Source organism: Thamnophis elegans, chromosome 7 (genome assembly GCF_009769535.1).
Source record: "Thamnophis elegans isolate rThaEle1 chromosome 7, rThaEle1.pri, whole genome shotgun sequence".
Taxonomy (NCBI): Eukaryota; Metazoa; Chordata; class Lepidosauria; order Squamata; family Colubridae; genus Thamnophis; species Thamnophis elegans.
The window spans coordinates 36362168-36382527 of record NC_045547.1 but is presented as its reverse complement, the minus strand read 5'-3'; the positions used below and the strand labels follow the sequence as shown (position 1 = coordinate 36382527).

General features: G+C 39.6%; 1 protein-coding gene across 16 annotated transcripts in view; it reads right to left on the bottom strand.

Moving 5' to 3' along the window:
* Positions 1 to 20360, bottom strand: part of ANKS1B (ankyrin repeat and sterile alpha motif domain containing 1B) — a 303824-nt gene that overhangs the window by 14574 nt on the left and 268890 nt on the right. For 7 of the 16 annotated variants that reach the window (XM_032221361.1, XM_032221360.1, XM_032221368.1 and 4 more), the window contains 3 exons: positions 11759 to 11887; positions 10070 to 10141; positions 1381 to 1467 (listed from right to left, as the gene is read on the bottom strand). In XM_032221361.1, coding sequence (XP_032077252.1) covers positions 1381 to 1467; positions 10070 to 10141; positions 11759 to 11887 — 288 coding nt within the window. Of the gene's footprint in view, positions 1 to 1380; positions 1468 to 10069; positions 10142 to 11758; positions 11888 to 20026; positions 20102 to 20360 lie in introns of all 16 variants that reach the window. The other 9 variants (XM_032221357.1, XM_032221359.1, XM_032221362.1 and 6 more) reach the window with 2 other exon arrangements.

Genomic DNA, 20360 nt, shown 5'->3' with positions numbered 1-20360 from the left:
ATGCAATCAAAGCCATGTTAAAAGAAAATATACAGCACACTAGTTAGCAATGAACTGTGGACCAAGGCATGCACCATTTATCCTTCTTCTCTATATCTATTGGATTACTGCTATAATCATGCCACTCTTCCCCGTTTCTCAGATTCCCAGAGGTGTCATGAATTTTATATAGAATAGATGATTTACTTTCTTTGAAATTACAATGAAGACTCCTAAAAACCTAAGATTATATAAGATATTTAATTATCAAAGGAACAATTAAAGAGCCCCAATAAGCTCCGTTTGTACTTAAGTTGGAAATGTATGTAAAAATTGTGATTATTTCAAGGAAACAGACATAGACACAAGCAGGTTCATGAAATTTCAATACCTTATGCATCTTATTTTGAAGCTGGCCCGGATAGTATGTATTAAAAAAGAAATAGTATTGGACAGTAAAATTATCACTTGGATGAAACAATATTCACTGATCAAATATACATAAAATGGACAAAGCCAAATGTTTATCTTAAGCCAAACTGCTGCAACATTAGTCAACTTGTGAATAGACCACTATTGTTTTAGGTTAAAACTTGACAAAAATCATCAATATGGTTTGTTAACTAAATATGAATATCTTTGCTTTTGCCTGATAGCTTATTCTTATAACAATGAGAATCCTACCCTGTGATTTTAATTAGACAGCTAAACCACAAAGGGGAATATAAACCCCCAAAAATAAAACAAATGAAAAGGGTGTTGACATAATAATTGGTACTGACCATTTTCAATTGTTTTATGGTATGTTCAATCATACATAAAAAGCAAAGTGTTTGGACTATGAAATAAAGCATGGCTGATGCCATTTACTTATGTCCATTTCAACTTATTTCATGACTAATTAGGATTCTTTGGGAAATCTGTAGTTTTCGCTGCATTGGGGTGTGTGTGTGTGTGTGTGTGTGTAAGTTAGATAGTTTCTCTTTTAAAAAGTCCTCTACTAAAGTCCTATGATAGAATGTACTGTCGTGCACAATGATTGTGGGTAGATTTGAAAAATATACTAGCAAGGAAATGTCAGGGACAGCAAGTAGTTTTGGATTGTCTTGAATATTTTGATTTTGATTTTATATTGAATGACACAAATATTTACATTATTCTACCTTTAATACGAAATTCACTGTCTATGAGAGAATACATTCTCTCATTAATATTGATATAACAGTATCTTTGTAACTCAGGCTGATTTCATGCATCTGATGAAAGCATCATAGCTTATCAAAGCTTCACCTAGAATAAACCTGATCATTTTCAAAATGTAAATGAGAATCATTTGTTTTTGAAAGGGATGGAGAGAAGCTATTTGCAACCACTTCAAATGAAATAAGAAATGATACCTACCTTATTTGTTGCATCAATAAATTTTACTCCTTTGTAAGAGACAGATAGAACAATAGTAGGAACTTTCTTCATTTGTTCGGTAGACTTCTGAAATTAAAAACAAAGATAAAAATGATTGGGGAACTCTGTTATTTCCTTCCTTCTTGCCAAGATAAATAATACATTACCTGCTATGGTTGTGCAGTGCTTCATTCAAAAGACAGAAAATGTTTCAGAGCAAACAGACAAGTATTGTGGTAGTATCTGCAACCTAGTATCTTTTGTTGTGATTATGTGGCAGATATGAAAGGCAGCCATACAATTCCCCCCAAAAAGGGCTGCTTTCAGGAACTGCATCCAGGTACTACTTTTGAACGTCTGTTCATTCAAAGCGCTTGTTTTCTTTGCATCTGAAGCACTGCACCTATTATCTGTTGTAGCTATAAGAAAATAGTTGAAGTTACCCACCAGATGCTAGAGGGAAAAAGGCTCTGTCTTAATTTATTTAAAAGTGTGCATGGAGGAGGTCTCCTTTCAGGCAAGAAGATAACAGAGAACTGAATGCAGTTGCCCTCATTCTGTAACAGTTAACAGCAGGAATATTTGAACAAGAAAGTAACAGTTATAACTGAATTAACATATTCCATTTTGGTGCTTATGTTAAAATATTTGATTTCTAGGTCTGCAAAGCTTACTATTTTGAAATTAATTGATTTATTTTTTGCTTGGACATCTGGCAGAATGCAATTATTTGCCATTTAATGATTTATGATACCTGTATCATAAATAAAAAGCATTTAAGAAGAGATTCAGACAACCATTTGTATGAAATGGTGTAGGGTTTCCTACTTGAGCAGGAGATTGCACTAGAAGACCTCCAAGGTCTCTTCCAACTCTGTTATAATATTATTCATGCCTTTAAATAGATTTATTTTTGCAGAATAAACACCTGATAGTGAAATTTCTAAGAAGCCTTTTGGTGTAAAGTCTGACAGGGAGGGTTCTCCATTGTCATTTATATCAGTCTTTACCTATTATTATAAAATCACATATACCTGAGGAAAAGATGGGCATTTCAGATTTATGCTTTGTGTCACTTTTACTGTTAAAAAAGACCATTTTCATGGCGCCACCATTCAGAAACAATCTTCAAGAATGGGCTTCACTCTCTCTGGATGGACCTCACCCATGAAAGAAAATTAATCTAACACAGGGCTGTCAAACTCGCGGCTCGCGGGCCAGATGCATTACACACTGGCCACGCCCACCTCGGTTTAGCGAAGAGGGAAATTTGTGAGGCGTCACTTGATGATGCAAGTTTGACGCCACTGGTCTAAAAAATTCCATGACCCCTGGTCAGTTTTCTAGGTTACATATTTAATGGAATACAACACACCCAGAATCTTTCTTTGCATTTAAAAAAAAAGCAAAATATTACTACTGATAATTTTATAAAAAACAACAAAGAATCGTGGAAACCTGTAGGAAAAGCATTATAGATAGTTTTATATAGATAAGATTATATAATAATTGCATTGGGAGAAAGTTGTTTATTGTTTAAAATATTTATAATCTACCTAATTAAGGCATTACAAAATAGCTACCTGAACAATGAGTAAACAATCATTCATCAGGTCAAGAAAATTATGTTATTATGCAAGCACAACAATTTATCTCACCCCAGATACTTCTGAACCAGAACTTGTCACGGCAGCCTCCCTCAGTAACCAAGAAAGAAGCCACTCAACTCCATTTTGCAGAATTAAGAGTACTTTTACTGGTCATGAGTAGATAGCAGCTAGGCAAAGCAAAATCTGAGGCAAAAGCACGCGTAATCATAGATATCAATATGTGACCCAACTCCCTCCCCCTGGTAACCCCATCCCATAGTCCAATCTGCACATCCCTCAGGTGTCATGTGGGAGACATCTTCAAAAAGCATCATCAAATTGGTATGCTGGATAGTTGGCCTTGGCGGCAAATCCACTATCTGCAGCATGCGCAGTAGATGGTGAGAACAACTCCCTTTTTACAATCACTCCTGTACTGAATACTTCCCTACCCAAATACCATGCCCCCCCCTCCCCGTTTCAATGGCAGCCGAAAGCAAGTAGCAAAGCAGAGGCTGACATCCAGCCCTCCGTCTGGAAAGGAAGTCATCCCTGCAGGAAAAACAAACACACAAAAAGAAAAACAGGAACAAGACAATTTAGAAATGTATAGGTCAATTTGGGTCAGGGCTTATCGGGGTAGGCAGAGTAGAATTTACGCAAAAGTCTAGGAACCCTAACATGGGACTTATCAACCCATTCAGCTTGGGAGGCGGCGAAAATGTTTCCAGGAGACTAGATATTGAATTCGATTCCTACGTTTCCTGGAGTCCAAAATTTCCTTAATCTCAAAATGTTGCTCTCCTTCAATGAGAAGAGGGGCAGGTAGTGTAGGTATGGTGCCCGGAAAGAGGAAGTGTGTTCTGGTTTCAAAAGGTTTACATGAAACACCGGGTAAATATGGTTAAGATGCTTAGGTAGTTCCAATTGCACAGAAACAGGATTAATGATCTTCACAATAGGAAACGGACCCACATATTTAGGTCCTAGTTTCTTCGACTTTTGCGTGGATAGGAGAAACTTGGTGGCCAAAGCACTCAATCCCCAATTTTGTACTCCCTTTGTTTCACCCTCTTCTTGTCGGCTTGTTTCTTCTGTGCCCGATGAGCAGCTTCCAATGTTTTGCAGGTCATGGGCCAGATTTGTTGGAGCTGGTCACTCCACTCGGAGAGGGACAAAATTTGTGGTTTTTCTCAGGGTAATTCTGGAATAGATACAAAATCCTGGCCAAACACTATTCTAAAAGGGGTGAAACCGGTGCTGCTGTGTACAGAGTTGTTGGTCCAATTATCCTGCTGATAATTAATAAAACGCTGGAGGTACTGTTCCAAAACAGAATTAGTCCGTTCACAAGCCCCGTTAGTGTGAGGATGGTGGGCGGAGCTTAGCCCCTGGGCGGAGCCAATCAACTTTAAAAATTCCTTCCAGAAGAGGGAGGTGAACTGGATCCCCCAATCCGAAATTATGCGTTCTGGAATGCCATTGAGAGGGTATACATGTGTAATAAATAATTTAGCCAATGATTTAGCTGACGGGATCTTGGAACAAGGCACAAAGTGAACTTGTTTGGAAAACAGGCCCGTGATTACCCAAATCACGGTATTTCCTTGACTTTCTGGTAATCCAACAATGAAATCCATTGATATCTCCTTCCATGGGGCTTCAGGACAGGCCACAACTTGGAGCAGGCCCTGGGATTTTCCTGGTGGGCGCTTTGCGGCAGCACATATGGGGCAACTGGCCACATAGGACTCAATGTCTTTTTTCAACGAAGGCCACCAAAATTGTCTTTTAATGAGATGCAGAGTCTTTACAAAACCAAAGTGGCCTGCCATTCGCGAATCATGGGTTCACTGTAGAACAAAAGTTTTCATGCTCTCAGGAACATATAATTTAGCCCCTATCCAAGTTAGACCATCTTTCATGGTACATTCATTTGAATGTCCTTTAAACCAGTCATCGGATTCAAGGCCTTCCTTGAGTTTGCAGATGAGGTCTGTTGTGACCTCAAAATTAGAGTTGCTTTGGCTTCTGGTAACCATCGGGGCAGCAAGACTCTTCGCTGGGATGACTAGGTGAACACGCTTAGCTTTGAGCTGTTGTATTGTGGGAGTCTGGATAAAGCATCAGTCATAAAGTTCTTCCCTCCCGGGATGTACTTCAGGGTGAAATTGAACCAGTTGAAATGTTGCGCACACCGCATTTGTTTAGGAGATAGCCTTTGAGGGGTCTTCAACGCCTCCAAATTTTTGTGATCAGTTCATATTTCAAAAGGGTGTTTAGCCCCTCAAGGAAATGTTGCCAGGTCATCAAAGCCTACCTGACAGCAAAAGTCTCCTTTTCCCATATAGCCCATCGTCTCTCTGTCTCTGTTAGTTTTCGAGAAGTATAAGCGCAAGACTGCAGGCGCCCATCAGTGTTTGTTTGCAGTAACACTGCTCCCACTGCCACATCACTAGCGTCAGCTTGGATGATAAACGGTGAATCCATGTCTGGGTGTTTTAAAACGGGTTCAGCTGCAAAGTGTCGCTTCAGTTTTTCAAATGTGGCTTGACATTCCATAGTCCACTTTAATGGCTTCCCCGGTTTGGGTTTGGCCTCCCCTTTAGACTTTAGTAGATTTGTAATGGGTAGGGCAATGCTGGCGACAAGGGAATAAATTAACGATAAAAATTCGCAAATCCTAAAAAACCTTGTAATTGTTTGAGGGTGCGGAGTAGCGCCCATTCAGTGACAGACTGGACCTTTGCTGGGTCCATCTTGATGCCATCGTGGGAGATGCGATAACCAAGGTAATCAATTTTTTCCTGATGAAATTCACATTTAGACAGTTTGGTGTATAGTTCCGCAGCCCGGAGTTTCTTGAGTACTGAGCGCACCAATTTCACATGTTCTTCACGTGTTTCCATGTAAATAAGGATGTCATCAAGATAGAACATCACGCCCTTGTACAGGTGATCATGTAAAACTTCATTTATTAGTTGCATGAAAACTGCTGGTGCCCACTGTAGGCCAAATGGGAGTACTCGGAGTTGCAAACTACCAAGCGGGCAGTTGAAAGCAGTTTTCCATTCATCTCCCCCTTTAATTCTGACTCTGTAATAGGCTTCTCTTAGGTCCAATTTCGTGAAAATTTTTCCTTTACCCAATTGGGCCAACATATCCTTCATCAGAGGGAGGGGGTAGACATTCTGTATACACACAGCATTAAGGTTCTTGTAATTAACACAGAGACAAAAGGAACCATCTTTCTTTTCTCTAAACAACACTGGAGCAGCCACTCGGGGCCTAGCAAGTTCAATAAACCCCCTTTGCAAATTTTTGTCAATAAACTTCCGTAATTCATCCATTTCATGAGGGTTCATCGAATAGATCTGGGATTAGGAAGTTTTACCCCCGGGAGGATATCAATGCTGCAATCTGTGGTACAGTGAGAGGGCAATTTATCAGAGGATTTCTCACTGAAAACATCTCTTAGGTCCCAATATTCTTTTGGAATTTTCTCTTCCCCCTCAATTTTCTCTTGCCCTGCGGCTGCTAGGTTAGATTCAGCATTAGCAAGTTTGGGAGCCTCTCCCTCAGGGGCTGTAGCAGTTCGGATATGTAACCACCCTTTCCTCCAATTGATGTGTGGGTTCCATTTACGTAACCAGGGTAAGCCCAATATAAGAGGCCAGTCCATTCCCGGTGCGACAATAAAACTTATTGTCTCTTGGTGAATTCCCATCCACATATCTATTGCTTCAGTTACAAAATGGGCAGGGCTCCCTTCAGCTATTGAGCCATCCAGCTGGCAAAAAGCAATTGGGACTTTTAAAGTTCTCAGTTTTAGGCCCAGTTTTTCCACCACTTCAGGGCTAACGATGCAACATGTGCAACCCGAATCTAAAAGGACCAGCATTTTTTCTTCTGCTCCAGTAGAGGGCACTTTAAGTTCTACTGGGGTCATGGGGCCCGATCGGGAACTTACCAGACGTCCATCATCAGATTTGGTTTCACTTTCCTCCGATGAGGAGGGTGGTTCCTCTTCCCCTGGACCAGGGCAGAACTGCACACTAGGCTCCACCCCTTTCATGGCAGTCTCCCTCCTCTTCCCAGGCTGTTTATCTGGCGTTTTCTTCCGCCCGGCAGAAAGTTTTGGGCCCATCTTGGTGCGGCAGTTTGCTGCTCGGTGCCCCTCCTTCCCGCAACGGAAACAGATGATTGGCCGGGGCTTGCTTGTAGACCTACTTTTCCCTCCTTTTGGAGCTCCTTGTGTTTGGGAGGGGTAGCCTTCTCTTTCTCACTGTCTTCACGGTACTTGTCTCAGGCTGAATCAATTTCCACATCCGCTGCCAATTCATACCAGGGCTGCAATCACCACCACCACCACCACCACCACCACCGTTTACACAGTTCTGGTATATATCTTTATTTAAACCGTCCATAAACCCGTCCATCAAAACCTCTTCGGACCAACCCCGCATGAAAACAGACAATTCACGAAATTCTTGTATATATTCAGCAACTAGCCTATTCCCCTGGGTAAGGGTTTTAAATCTAGTTCTTGCTTTTTGCTCCGTGAGTGGATCATCAAAGCGTTTCCTCAGGGCGGCCATAAATCTATTATAGTCTCTCAGTACGGGGAGTCAGCATTATGCAGGGCAACCATCCAAGCAGCAGCTTTATTTTCTAATGCCATCGTAACCATTCTTACCTTGGCCTCTTCTGTTGGAAGATCTTCACCGAACTGTTGCATGTAATTCCATACATGAACCAGGAAAAAGCCTAAATCCTTAGATTCCCCACCAAATTTCACACCAAATGGAGGAACTTTAGCCATCCGGCGTCTCTGGGGGGCATTAGAAAATAAAGCTGCTGCTCCCCCTCTTAGGATGGCTCTGGCAGCTGCTGCTGCTGGGGTCGGGGCTGGGTCATCCTGATCAGTTCCACGGTCTGCCCCCCCCCCCGGCTCCTCTCGGGCAGAACAGGCCCTCTGCAGTTCTCTCCTCTGTTTCTGGGAGATCCGCTTCTCTTTCAGGACCACTCTCACGGAAGCATCGCCTCTCCCAAGCCTCTTCAAAGAGCTTCATAGCCTGGAACATCATCTCTTCATCTACCTCCTGCCAGGCAGATGCTGGTCACCTCTGTCTCCTTGTGATAACTCCAGCCAGAGTTTCCTCAGGGTCATACTTCTATCCCATTCCCAACGTCCATCTGGGGCGAACGGATCGTTCTTCCAAGTGTAGTCCGGCCATTCACTCCGTTTCCAAAGGGCACGAGGATGCAGCCACTCCCATGTCGTCTTCCTGGTCGCTGCCTGGGTGGGACATTCTTCAGGGGTTTGGGATTTTGTTGCACTCCCCTCGGAAAGAGTTACTCTGGGATGAGCACGAAACTGAGATCTTGCTTAATGTCATGGCAGCCTCCCTCAGTAACCAAGAAAGAAACTCAATTTTGCAGAATTAAGAGTACTTTTACTGGTCATGAGTAGATAGCAGCTAGGCAAAGCAAGATCTGAGGCAAAAACGCATGTAATCATAGATATCAATATGTGACCCAATTCCCGCCCCCTGGTAACCCCATCCCATAGTCCAATCCGCACATTCCTCAGATGTCATGTGAGAGACATTTTCAAAAAGCTTCATCAAATTGGTATGCCGGACAGTTGACCTTGGCGGCAAATCCACTATCTGCAGCATGCGCAGTAGATGGTGAGAACAACTCCCTTTTTACAATCACTCCTGTACTGAATACTTCCCCACCCAAATACCATGCCCCCCTCCCCATTTCAATGGCAGCCAAAAGCAAGTAGCAAAGCAGAGGCTGACAGAATTTCAGCTAACATAGCCGAGCCTAACTTCATTCTTGAATCATTAGTTGAAACTCTTAAATGTTATGCAAGCATTCGTGCTTACCAGCATGTGTGAGCAAAGGCTGAAGGAGAACACCATTAGTAATTACAATTTCCCCTGACAGAAAAGCTCCTGGCTGTGGAAGTGAATCATATATTGGAAAAGTTCATCCAAGAAGAAAAGCTTAGATGTCCAGAAGCCAGTGCTATGCTTCGAATACAGAATTTTCTTTGGTGGACCTAAGCAGGTCAGACTTCTCTTGGGATAATATGTTTGGTGCATTATTAAAGGGAAAAGAAGATCATGCCCATTGGCATGTTGAATAAGATAATAAAATATTCAATTCTGGACTGCCCAAGGAAGATGAGATAATGAAGCAGCCTATCGATCAGCATCCTCAGTGTGGGGGATGTACTCTTGAAATGATGATATTCCATCTCTCAAGTTTGAGTTCAAGGTTGAAGGGAAAGTATGACTTTCTTAAGGTACTTTCCTCTTGCTGAACTTTCCTCACATATCTCATTCATGCTTAATATCTTTAGAAACTATCTTTCCACCATCCAATGGCCACACCTGGATGGTAATGAGAGATGTTATCTTTCAGGCAGCAGCTCATCTGGAGTAAATGTTCAGCAACTTATGTTGGGATGAGTCACTGGCTTATTTTACCTGAATGATCACGGACTAGATAGAAATCCATAGTTCATTTAAATGTTTCTGTCATCACTTTAGCACCTGAACTAAAGTACCCACCACCATCCATCTACAGCCTAACTACCCATCCTTATCTCCAATGCCAGTGTTGCCAACCTGGATGGATAAGATGGATCTGGTGGCTTTGATACCATATTTAGCATATCTTGTTTAATCTACAAAAAATAATTAAGTGAAGCCTAAGTATAAGAGAGCTACTGATGTAGTTGCTAAAGTACTGAGCTAGAAACTAGCATATAATAAGTTCTAGTCCTCCCTTATGAATGAAAGCTACCTAGTTAACTTTGGGATAGTCACTGTTTCTCAGCCCAATTCATTTCATATTGGGATATTGTTATGAGGAAAATAGGGGGATATGGGTATCATTATCTCCTTGGAATAAATAATAATAATAATCATTATTTACACCAATGTGAATTGTACAAACTAAAGGTGGGATGTAGATTTAATGATGATGATGATGATGATGATGATGATGATGATGATGATGTAACCTTTTCAAATTATAGATTTGTCTCCTGTAATCATTTGGAAGAGTAATGGTTTACTCACCCTCATCTTTGCACAGGCATCTTGTGTAGATTCTGTACCTCTTAATTCTTTTACCAGCATAGAACCTAAATACTTAAAGGATACACAAATAATTTGTTTTCTTTAGTTAAGAACAGTGTTAATAATTTAAGTTTTGAAGCAGATTTGCTATTCCATTTTTTGTACTGAATAATAGCAATAACATTTAGACTTATATACCACTTTACAGTGCTTTACAGCTCTAAGCGGTTTACAGAATCAGCCTATTTCCCCCAACAATTTGGGTCCTCATTTTACCAACTTCAGAAGGATGGAAGGCTGAGTCAACCACGAGCCAGCCTTCAGCAGAAGTAGCCTGCAGTACTGCATTCTAACCCCTGTACCACTGCAGCTCATGATGATCATAATCATGTTGTTCTCCAAATATTCTGACGAACTAACTAACTGGTAAATGGATCTGAAACGGTAAAATTTCAACTTTTTTGTAATATTTGAGCAAGCTGTCTTTCTCTCCCCTGGCTCTTTTCCTTGCCTCATTTTCAACTAGTTTTGTTCCCCACTTTTGTTCTCCTTCCTTAAATAGCTATCTCTTCACTTTGATTTGGCTAGTTAACCAACCCCAAAATATCCTTTTCAGTCATGTTGGGACATATACATTTAGAATTTTATAATTCTAGAACGCTGAATGTTCATAACACTGGAATATCTTGTTGAAATCATTTTAATCATACAAGCAATATAGGGGGTCTTTGACTTATAACCACAATTGAGCCCAAATCTTTTATTGCTAAGCAAGACAGTTGTTAAGTGAGTTTTGCCTCTTTTACGACCTTTCTTGCCACAGTTGTTAAAGCGAATCATTGTAGTTGTTAGATTAGCAACATGGTTCTTAACTGGAATCTGATTTCCTCATTGTTGTTGCTAATCAGAAGATTGCAAAATGTGATCATATAATCCTGGGACACCACAACCATCATAAATACCATATTTTTCAGACTATAAGATGCACCGAAGTATAAGATCATGATTTTGAAGAGGTAAATTTTTTTAAAAAGTTTTTGCACTCTGCAGGCCTCCCAAACCCTCTGCACACCTCGTTTTTTTGCAAAAAAAAAAAAAAGGGGGGGGTGCAGAGCTCTGGGAGGCTTGTAGAGTCCTCCTAGGAGCTGCGGGAGAGCAAAAACGAGCAAAAAATGGGCCATTTTTTGCTCGTTTTTGCCCTCCTTCGCCCCCAGGAGCATTTTGCAAGCCTCCCAAAGCCTCTGGACTTCCATTTTTGCAAAGGGGGCAGGGTTTCAGTAGGCCAAAAATGCTGTATTCAGTGTATAAACACACCCAGATTTTCACCCTCTTTTGGGAGGGGGGGGGAAAGGTGCGTCTTATTCTCCAAAAAATACAGTACATGCCATTTGCTGTTTGTCCAAATTCTAATCAATTGACCATGGAGATGCTGCAGTGGTTTAACTGTGAAAAAAGGTCGTAAGTCACTTTTTCACTTTTTTCAGTGCCACTAAAACTTCGAACGATCACTAAACAAATGGTTGTAATATGAGGACATACATTACTAGGTAATGTGTATTACCTATTCACTGCTACTGTTTATATTAGGGAGAGAAAATAATTAGCCACCTTGACGACAATCCAATTGCCTTCCCTAAGTTAAGCAATTTTCAGTTGTTTGAATGGAAACATTCTGTTTGATTAACTTACAAATGCTTTGTAATCACATGACTGGAAAATGAGTTTCTCTGGATGATGCTGCCAGTATTGTACTGGTGTTGATCCTGTAGCTTCATTAGGAGGCCTCAATGTAATCGATGGTTCACCCCAGTCTCCAGTCTGAAAATAAGTCAAATTTCCAAAACAAAGTAAGCTATAGGAAGGTTAGCTGGTAATAATGCTTTTTTTGCATTTGTAATCAGTTTCTATTCACTGATTCTGAAACTGAATATTATTTACTGCATGTGTCATACACTAATAAACTAATTTACTAATACTATGTGGACATTTCATATTTCATCTGAATTTTCTGCAGCTAATGTCCAAAATATCTTAGCATTATTTAAAGGAAATTATTGCTGACATTTAGTGGTTAAGACAAGGTTAAAAACTGTGGAGACTGTGAGTTCAAGTTCTGCTCTAGGCACAAAACCACCGGGGAGACCTTGAGCTACTCACTTTCTCTCAGCCCTAGGAAAGAGGCAATGGCAAACCACCTCTAAAAAAACCTTACTAATAAAATTTCAGGGACCTGTCCAGGCAGTCTCAGAGAACCGGACATGATTGAATGGAAGGGGGTGGGGTGGGGAATTACTGACATAATATTTTACAGGAGAAATTAAAGACAGTTTCAGATACTTGGCTCAAAATGGGAAATTCAATTAAACAAAGCACCTGAAAATAAACACCTACAATGTTCACTACTAATATTACTACAACTAGACTTGTTTCATGGAAAAGAAAATCCTATTTTGTCCAGTGGGACTTACTCCTAAGAAAACCTATTAGTATTGTAGCATTGCACCACCCTATAAGTACTTAAAAGTAAATTCTAAAGTAAACCGGTGGGACAAAAAAATTATTGTAAGTCAAATTGCTAAGCACTACAAATTAATATTCTTACAGAAGGAAACAAACATTTTAATATAATTTTCTTAGGAGTAAGCCTGACCAAATAAAATGGAATTAATTTTGCAGCAAATCTGCAGGGTTTTCTTTTAATTCACAAAACAATTACACTTAAAAGGCACTTACTAAAACAATACATTAAATTAAATGCTAAAAATAATTTCTTAGTCTATTTTTAAGTACTTAGTCCCTGCTGAACTGTTCTTAGATGGACAGAAATTGCAACTAATCATTAACATTTTATTAATCTTTTTTAAACTTGGAAACATAACACATTAGCAAAAGTAACAGAAAAACATAATTTTTACTAATAGTTCCGGTCACAAGAATGTGCTTTGATTTCTCAAGTCAGGACAAAGCAAACATAATAAGCATTATATACATATATACATATACATATATGTATCTCTCACATCTATGAGCCACATTAAAGACAAAGACAGAAGTTTATACAGATCTACAGTGACAAGCACAAGATAAAATTGAAGGCACCAAAATTTTCTGTTTAGTGGAAACCGATGCAAGACTACAGAAATTGAAGCAAACAGAAAAAGCTTTGTGCCAACATTGCTATATATTAATTGAAGGCTGACAGTAATGCAATTCATCTTCTTTTCTTAAAAGAACTTTAAAAATATGTTGAATAACTGTTTCAACATTTGCACTCTTCCAAATGAAAGGGTTTTTTAAAATAAAAAAGTGACTAATAAAGTGGTAAGTGAGTAAGTCTCCATCCTTAGAGCAGATGCATTTTTCTCTTTATCTTTCTTAATGCTGGGCAATGCCAGCATTTCTTGTGCAATATAGCAAATACATACAGAATAATGTATTTGTTAGCAAATATTAATAGTATTCAGTATTAATAATGTCAATTAATTATAGCTTGAATCAAATGCTAAACCCATGCAACTGATTTTGCAAAAGCAACTTTCTTTCCCCTTTCCCCAAGTAAGATGGAAACATTTATGACTGGAACTCTGATTCCCTAAGGGAAAATCTCCTCAATTTGTATGGATCTGTGTCATTTCAGGCTCTCTATTCAGCATAGCTACCAAAATGTCTACCGTATTTTCTGGCGTATAAGATGACTTTTTAACCCAAAAAAATTATTTCAAAAATCGGGGGTCATCTTATACGCCGGGTATATCGAGCACACCAATTCCAGCAGCTGCGTTTTGCCTTGAAATTTGCTGTCCCGGCAACCCAAAGGGGACATTCTCCTAGTGGCATCTCAGGCACTCCCACCTTAGCCGGGAAGGAGTGAGGACGGCTGGGCGCAGTTTCGAGCAAGAGCCGTGGGACGCAGGGACATGCAGTCACTAGAGGCAGGGGAGGCATGGCCTCACCAGTCATGAGGAAAAGGAAAGAATTTTAAAGAATTTTTTAAAAATAATTAAATCCAAGGTAGTTGCTACCAGATTCACAGTGACTTGGAACAGTGCTTTGTGTTAACCATAGGAGGAGGCCAGAGAAATAGGGGCCTCCTGTGCATAAGGAATTTATCGCCTTTTAAGAGTTAACAAAGGGTTAAAATGCGAAGAATTCCTTATGCAAATGAGGCACGTATTCTCTCGCCTCCTGCAGAGGGCATTTTTAGAGGCTTTTTAGAGTTCTCTGGGAACAACTAGCTCAGTCTGATTCAGAGCTCTGGCCTTTCATGAGGGGAGGGGAGGGCAGACAGAAGCAGAGTTGAAATCGTCTCTGAAACAGCTGGAAAAGGTGCGTGTGTGGGGAGGGGGGGAGGAATTCAAAAAGTTTGATCAGAAGGCAGCAGGAGAAGGGGGGTATGGCAGAGGAGCTGCTTTCAAGCCTTTGGAAAATATATCCAATCCAACTTCTGTGTTTGTGTTTGTTTGAGAGTGAGTGAGGGATCCAATTTCTCTGTGTGTGTGTGTCTGTTTGAGAGAGGGGGGAGGGAGGGAGAGAGAGAGGAAGGAGGGGGAGGGAGAAGAAAAAAAATGGGAAAACTTATTTTGCTAGGGGGAAAAATGCTGTCGCTTTAAATCGGAACTGAGCATGCCTGGCTGTGGAATTCTGGGAGTTGAAGTCCACAAGTCTAAAAAGTGCCTCACCAGCCCTAAAGCTGACCGCACGTCACTGGTGGCATGAGATGCAAGCGACGAAATGGGTGATCACAGGCATAAAAAGCGCCATCCCACGGTCCGGGAACCAACCAACCAAATAAATAAAGTTGGCTTCGCTTCCTAGCGCGGCAAGAGAGAAAGTTGCCTGAGACACAGCTTCTCTTGGGAGGTGAAATGGGAGGCGCCCCACCGGTGAAAGGCGAGTGAAGGACGCAGTGATGGGAGAAGCTGGCTGGCCGTCCCCAAAGCCAGGTCTTGAGGCAGGAGGCAGAGATGAGGCCCAGGGCTCGCTTCCCTGCCTCCTTTCTCCGAGAGCTGCAGGCGGTAGGGAAAATGAGGCTTCTTTGCCAGCTTCCCAGCTGGCAAAACAGAATTTTTCGCCAACTGGAAGGTGTATGTGAGAGAGAGGGGGGCAAGAGAGAGAGAGAGAGAGAAAGAGTAAGAGAGAATGAAAGGAAGTAAGGGGGAGAGAGAGAGAAAAAGAGAGAAAGAGAAAGAAGGAAAGAAAAAGGGAGAGAAAAGAAGGAAGGAAGGAAGGAAGGAAGGAAGGAAGGAAGGAAGGAAGGAAGGAAGGAAGGAAGGAAGGAAAAGAAATAGAACTTATGATCACAATTGAGCCCAAAATTTTGGTTGCTAAGCAAGAGCATTGTTAAATGAGTTTCACCACATTTTACAAGTTGGCCATTCAGTAGTATTCTGTCACCAGCTGCCTCCTAGCAAATGGGCCTTTTGGTGTTGCCATTTATATAAGGTATTTTCGAGCTCAACTTAATACAGTATTATAACATTTAGGAGAACCCAGCTCCAGATGAGCAGTGAATAATGTGGTTTTTGTAGTGGGCCTGAGCTGGGATACTATTAAGATAGTAAAGCATAGCACTTCTGACATTTTAAAGTAGGACTTTTTAAAAAATCTGATCGTGAATAGATTTGGAAGGGATGTTGTGATAAATAGCCCCCTCCACACAAACAGTGTATCTCTGAAAACAAGACAGTAGGAAGAATCCTAATTGTTCTTTAATGGAGTTTTAGAAACATTTGTCCACAGGATTCTGAACAAAATGATCTTTTGATCTTATCTAGTGGGATTCTTATGTGGATAGCTTAAAGAAATTATTCTATCAGGGGAACAAATAAACTAAATGACATACATATCATATATGTCTTTTTCTTTCTTACTCTATGACATCAGCCTGTGATGTGAAGGGACATTCTAACCAAAAGAAAGTTCAGTTCCTATGTGTCAAAATTATTTAATTTTAAGGAAAGTGTGGTTGATCAGGGCTATTGCATTATTAAGTCATTTAAACAGTGAGATTAGTGAGGAAAAAGATTTGCAAAGGGGATTGGGGTTGGGATTAATGCTCCCTGGCTATTGCTCATCTGATTCTTTCCATTTGGGAGGACTGCCAGCTAAATCCACATAATGAATAAACTACTTTTGGAGAAGTGCAGGATAAAAGAGGGAGAAAGAAGACATGGTGAATGAGCTCTCTCTATTGTTTCTCATCTCCCCTATCATCATCAGTTCCAGTTTGATTGACAGCTTTGAAAATAAACAGCATGGCACCCCCTGGGTTTATCATTTTATCCTTCCTTTCAGTTTTAGCGTGAATTAGGAAAAGTTTAATCCACTTGCAATGTTTTATATTACATGTTTGATGACAAACAACCTTAAGTTTATAAGTGACAGTTTTCCTGCTAAATACTTGCATGTCATAACCACTTGAATTAAAATTACCATATTGAAATCAAATCTGATGGTTTTTTTAATTTTTATTTGGTGTGCCTCGGAAGAGGGGTAGTCTTATACAGCGAGTATAGCCCAAACCCTATATTTTAACAGGAAAAGTAGGGTGTCGTCTTGTATACCCAGTCGCCTTATATGCCGGAAAATACGGTATTTTATGGTCTTAGAAGGGCTGCAGTGAGGAGAAGGGAGATGTAAAGCTGCTTCTATAAAACCTGTTTCATTTGCCTAAATCTGGATTCCACTCATTAGAATTATCCATTTTGAAACTTATTTACCATTAATACAACTCATTTCCGACATTTATATTATTATGTGCTACTATAAAGGTTTATAGGAGTTGGACAAAAGTGTTCTAAAGAGTGCCTTCTTAATTATTTTATCCATATTATGCCACTTTATCTCTGTTTCTCAAACTTGGCATCTTTAAATTGTGTTCAATTGCCAGAATTTCCCAGCCAGCCTCGGGAATTGCACTATATTCTCCTCTAACTTATATTTCCTCTTTCCTTTTAGTTATTTTTCATTTCTTATCTCTTAACCTCACTCTCCCATTACATATATCCATTTCTGCTACTAAGGTTGTTCCTTCTTCTGTGACTTCTCTATATCTACCTCAGGTGTCTCTTTTGCATTATCAGGATGCATTGTAAAAATAATATCCCAAGTGTTTGCTCTCTAATTTACACAGCAGAAGCCATGATTGTTTTAATTGTTTGAGAACGGAGTACATACACAGCAGACAGCTGAAAATTCAAACTCTGTCCTTGAAGTAGGATGACAAAAGAAAATACTGGAGACTAAATGAAGTAGGACTATCTCTGATCCAGTATATTGTTGGCCATGTACCTATAAAGATAGTATTTGATCGGCCATGCTACCTGCCACTCAGTGGTGGGTTCTGGATCCCGTTCCAACCAGTACAGTTGGAACGGGCCCGGCGGCATCCACATGGACACGCACAGTGCGCACATGAGTCTTACTGTCCAGTGACGCCTCCATGACGCTCCAGCTGCTCAGCAGAGCATCTCACAGACGCTGTACACACCGTGCATGTGGGTACCCAGTACTCCGGGCAGGCTCCGATAAGCCCGTAATGGGGCGTGCCGCCTGCAACCCACCACTGCTGCCACTCATACACAGAACATTTCTTTAAAATGATTGTCAAATGTATGGAAGAATAAAAATAAATGAATCAGATTTTGAAGTATTTGTAAACAATTTTATAAAGAAAATAAGTAGTAAAAACAAAAATTCAGAACAGATGACAAAGAAAGCTGAATTCTAGTTTCTCATTGTCTTTCTTTCTGATTGATCTCACACAATTCTTAAGAGCCAAGGTGGCGCAGTGGTTAAATGCAGCACTGCAGGCTACTGCTAGATCAGCAGGTCAGCGGTTCAAATCTCACCGGCTCAGGGTTGACTCAGCCTTCCATCCTTCCGAGGTGGGTAAAATGAGGACCCAGATTGTTGGGGGCAATATGCTGACTCTCTGTAAACCGCTTAGAGAGGCCTGAAAGGCCTATGAAGCGGTATATAAGTCTAGTGCTATTGCTATTGCTATATGGAAAGTATACACAGACTTATTAAAATGCTACATTTTTTAGATTTATTTATTAAATTTGTTTGCTGCCCATCTCACCACTAGGTGATTCTGGGTAGCTTACAATGTTAAAAAAAATAAAACAATACAAAAACATTCATACAATAATTATCAAATACTATAAAAATACAAATTATCAGCCATAACTAAAAATGGGGAGGAGAGGGTAGAATGAGCAGGTGGGGGAGGATGGTACCATTTTATGTTGATATCAAAAAATATCATAATTCAAATTAATTTTAAAACTACATTTATTTAGCAGCTCTTCCCAACGTTGATGGGTATTTGAAAAATGATTATGTCCTAGGAGAAGGAGGTACCACTCACGGGACAAAAATTAATTATGATATTAAAAATTCCTTAGCTATCTAGGAAAAGATTTACTCTGCTGATTCCTAATTATGTTGTTCCACCTGAATTGTGTTAGAAACCCTGATCTGTTGGGGTGTCATCAATCTATTAGATGTGGAAACTCTTATTTCTGTGCTATAGCTCAACCATTGACATTCCCATTTTCCTTTCAAATAGAAATAAAATAAAATATGAATACCTCCTATTTCACGCCTTGACCTAGTGAAAAAATAAGATACTGAATATAACATCTGTTTTACTTTCTGGCCTTTCCTTCTCCAACCTAATTCTTTATTGGGACAAGGAAGCAAATGTGGGAATAAATTCTGATAGCATTCACCCTTTCTTTTCAATTATACTACAGGTAGTCCTTGATGTACGACCACAGTTGAGCCCAAAATTTCTATGCCTAAGTGAGACAGTCGTTCAGTGAATTTTGTACCATTTTATGACCTTTCTGGCCAAAGTTGTTAAGTGAATCACTACTAATACAATGTTAGTAACACCGTTGTTAAGTGAATCTGGCTTCCCCGTTGACTTTACTGATTGGAAGTTCACAAAAGGCGATCACATGACCCCAGAACATTGCAACCATCATAAATATGAATTAGTTGGCAAGAGTCTGAATTTTTATCCTGTGACCATGGGGATGCTACAAGAGTGGTATGTATAAAAAATAGTCTTAAGTCACTTTTTTCAATACTGTTGTTACTTCAAACAATCACTAAATGAACTGTTGTAAGTTTAGGACTATCTGTAATAAGTCATCTTTAATTTTCCACATTAATAAATATCATATAGTAAAAATTTTATTATGTTATAATAAGAATAGTCAAAATTGGTAGTGTTAAATGAGAAGTAATGTATTGTGATTGTAAAAATGGATAGATTTTTACATGATAATTTACCTCCCATTTTTGCAAAGATAGGTTTAGGTTATAATTACAAGTAATTTCCATATTTTGTTTCATTATACTAATATGAGTATTTCCATTGGAAATTGTATATGTATTATGAATATGACCAGGAGATCCAGAACTACCCACTTTGCATATAAATCAGGAAATTTTAAGATGAGTAACCGGGACCAGTACCAGTATGTACTAGAAGACACGATCTATAAAGTACACTGTGGTAACTGTTTTTGACAGTTATTTTGGAGAAAAAGTCTTGACAGACTCGAAAGGAGACCATTCTGGGTAGTAAACCAGAAAGACACATAATACTGCTAAATTGCAGAATGTATGCAGTTTACATCTTTTGTCTTTAAAGATGAACAGACAGCCCCACCTGAAACAAAAACTGAAATACGGATAAAGGAATTGAAAAACAAATCACACATTGCACACCGCAGAACTAAAAACAAGTATCCAGTTCCTGCTCTTTCCAACATGTTAATTGCACATTATGAAAAACAAATACATAACAAACAGAATCCTGGAAATTATTAGAAATACACACCGCCTGTTGAATTCCAAAAAGCAACGCACCTATATCAACATCAAAACAGCACAATGAACAGCAATGCAGTGACAACATAACCATTTATTGACATATCTTACATTATGAACCTGATGGACTGCTGAGTAAGGATATCCTGCATTCTGGTTGGTCCATATTTCACAGACAGACGACTGCTGATATAAATAGAAACTATATCTCATCTTATAAATAATAATAATTCCTTAAACAAAAGAAGAATTAAAACATTGCACAGAGCATAAAATGTAACTGCAAAAATTTAAAAGAAAGAAGAACTATTCATTTATTGCAGCTGTCAATACTCTTTTTAATGTAATTGCTGATAAAACCATTACAGAACATGAAATACAGTATAATCCAGTTCAGAACAATGAAATTATTCCCCGTTTATGGATTAAAGCTTTCACAGCAGAG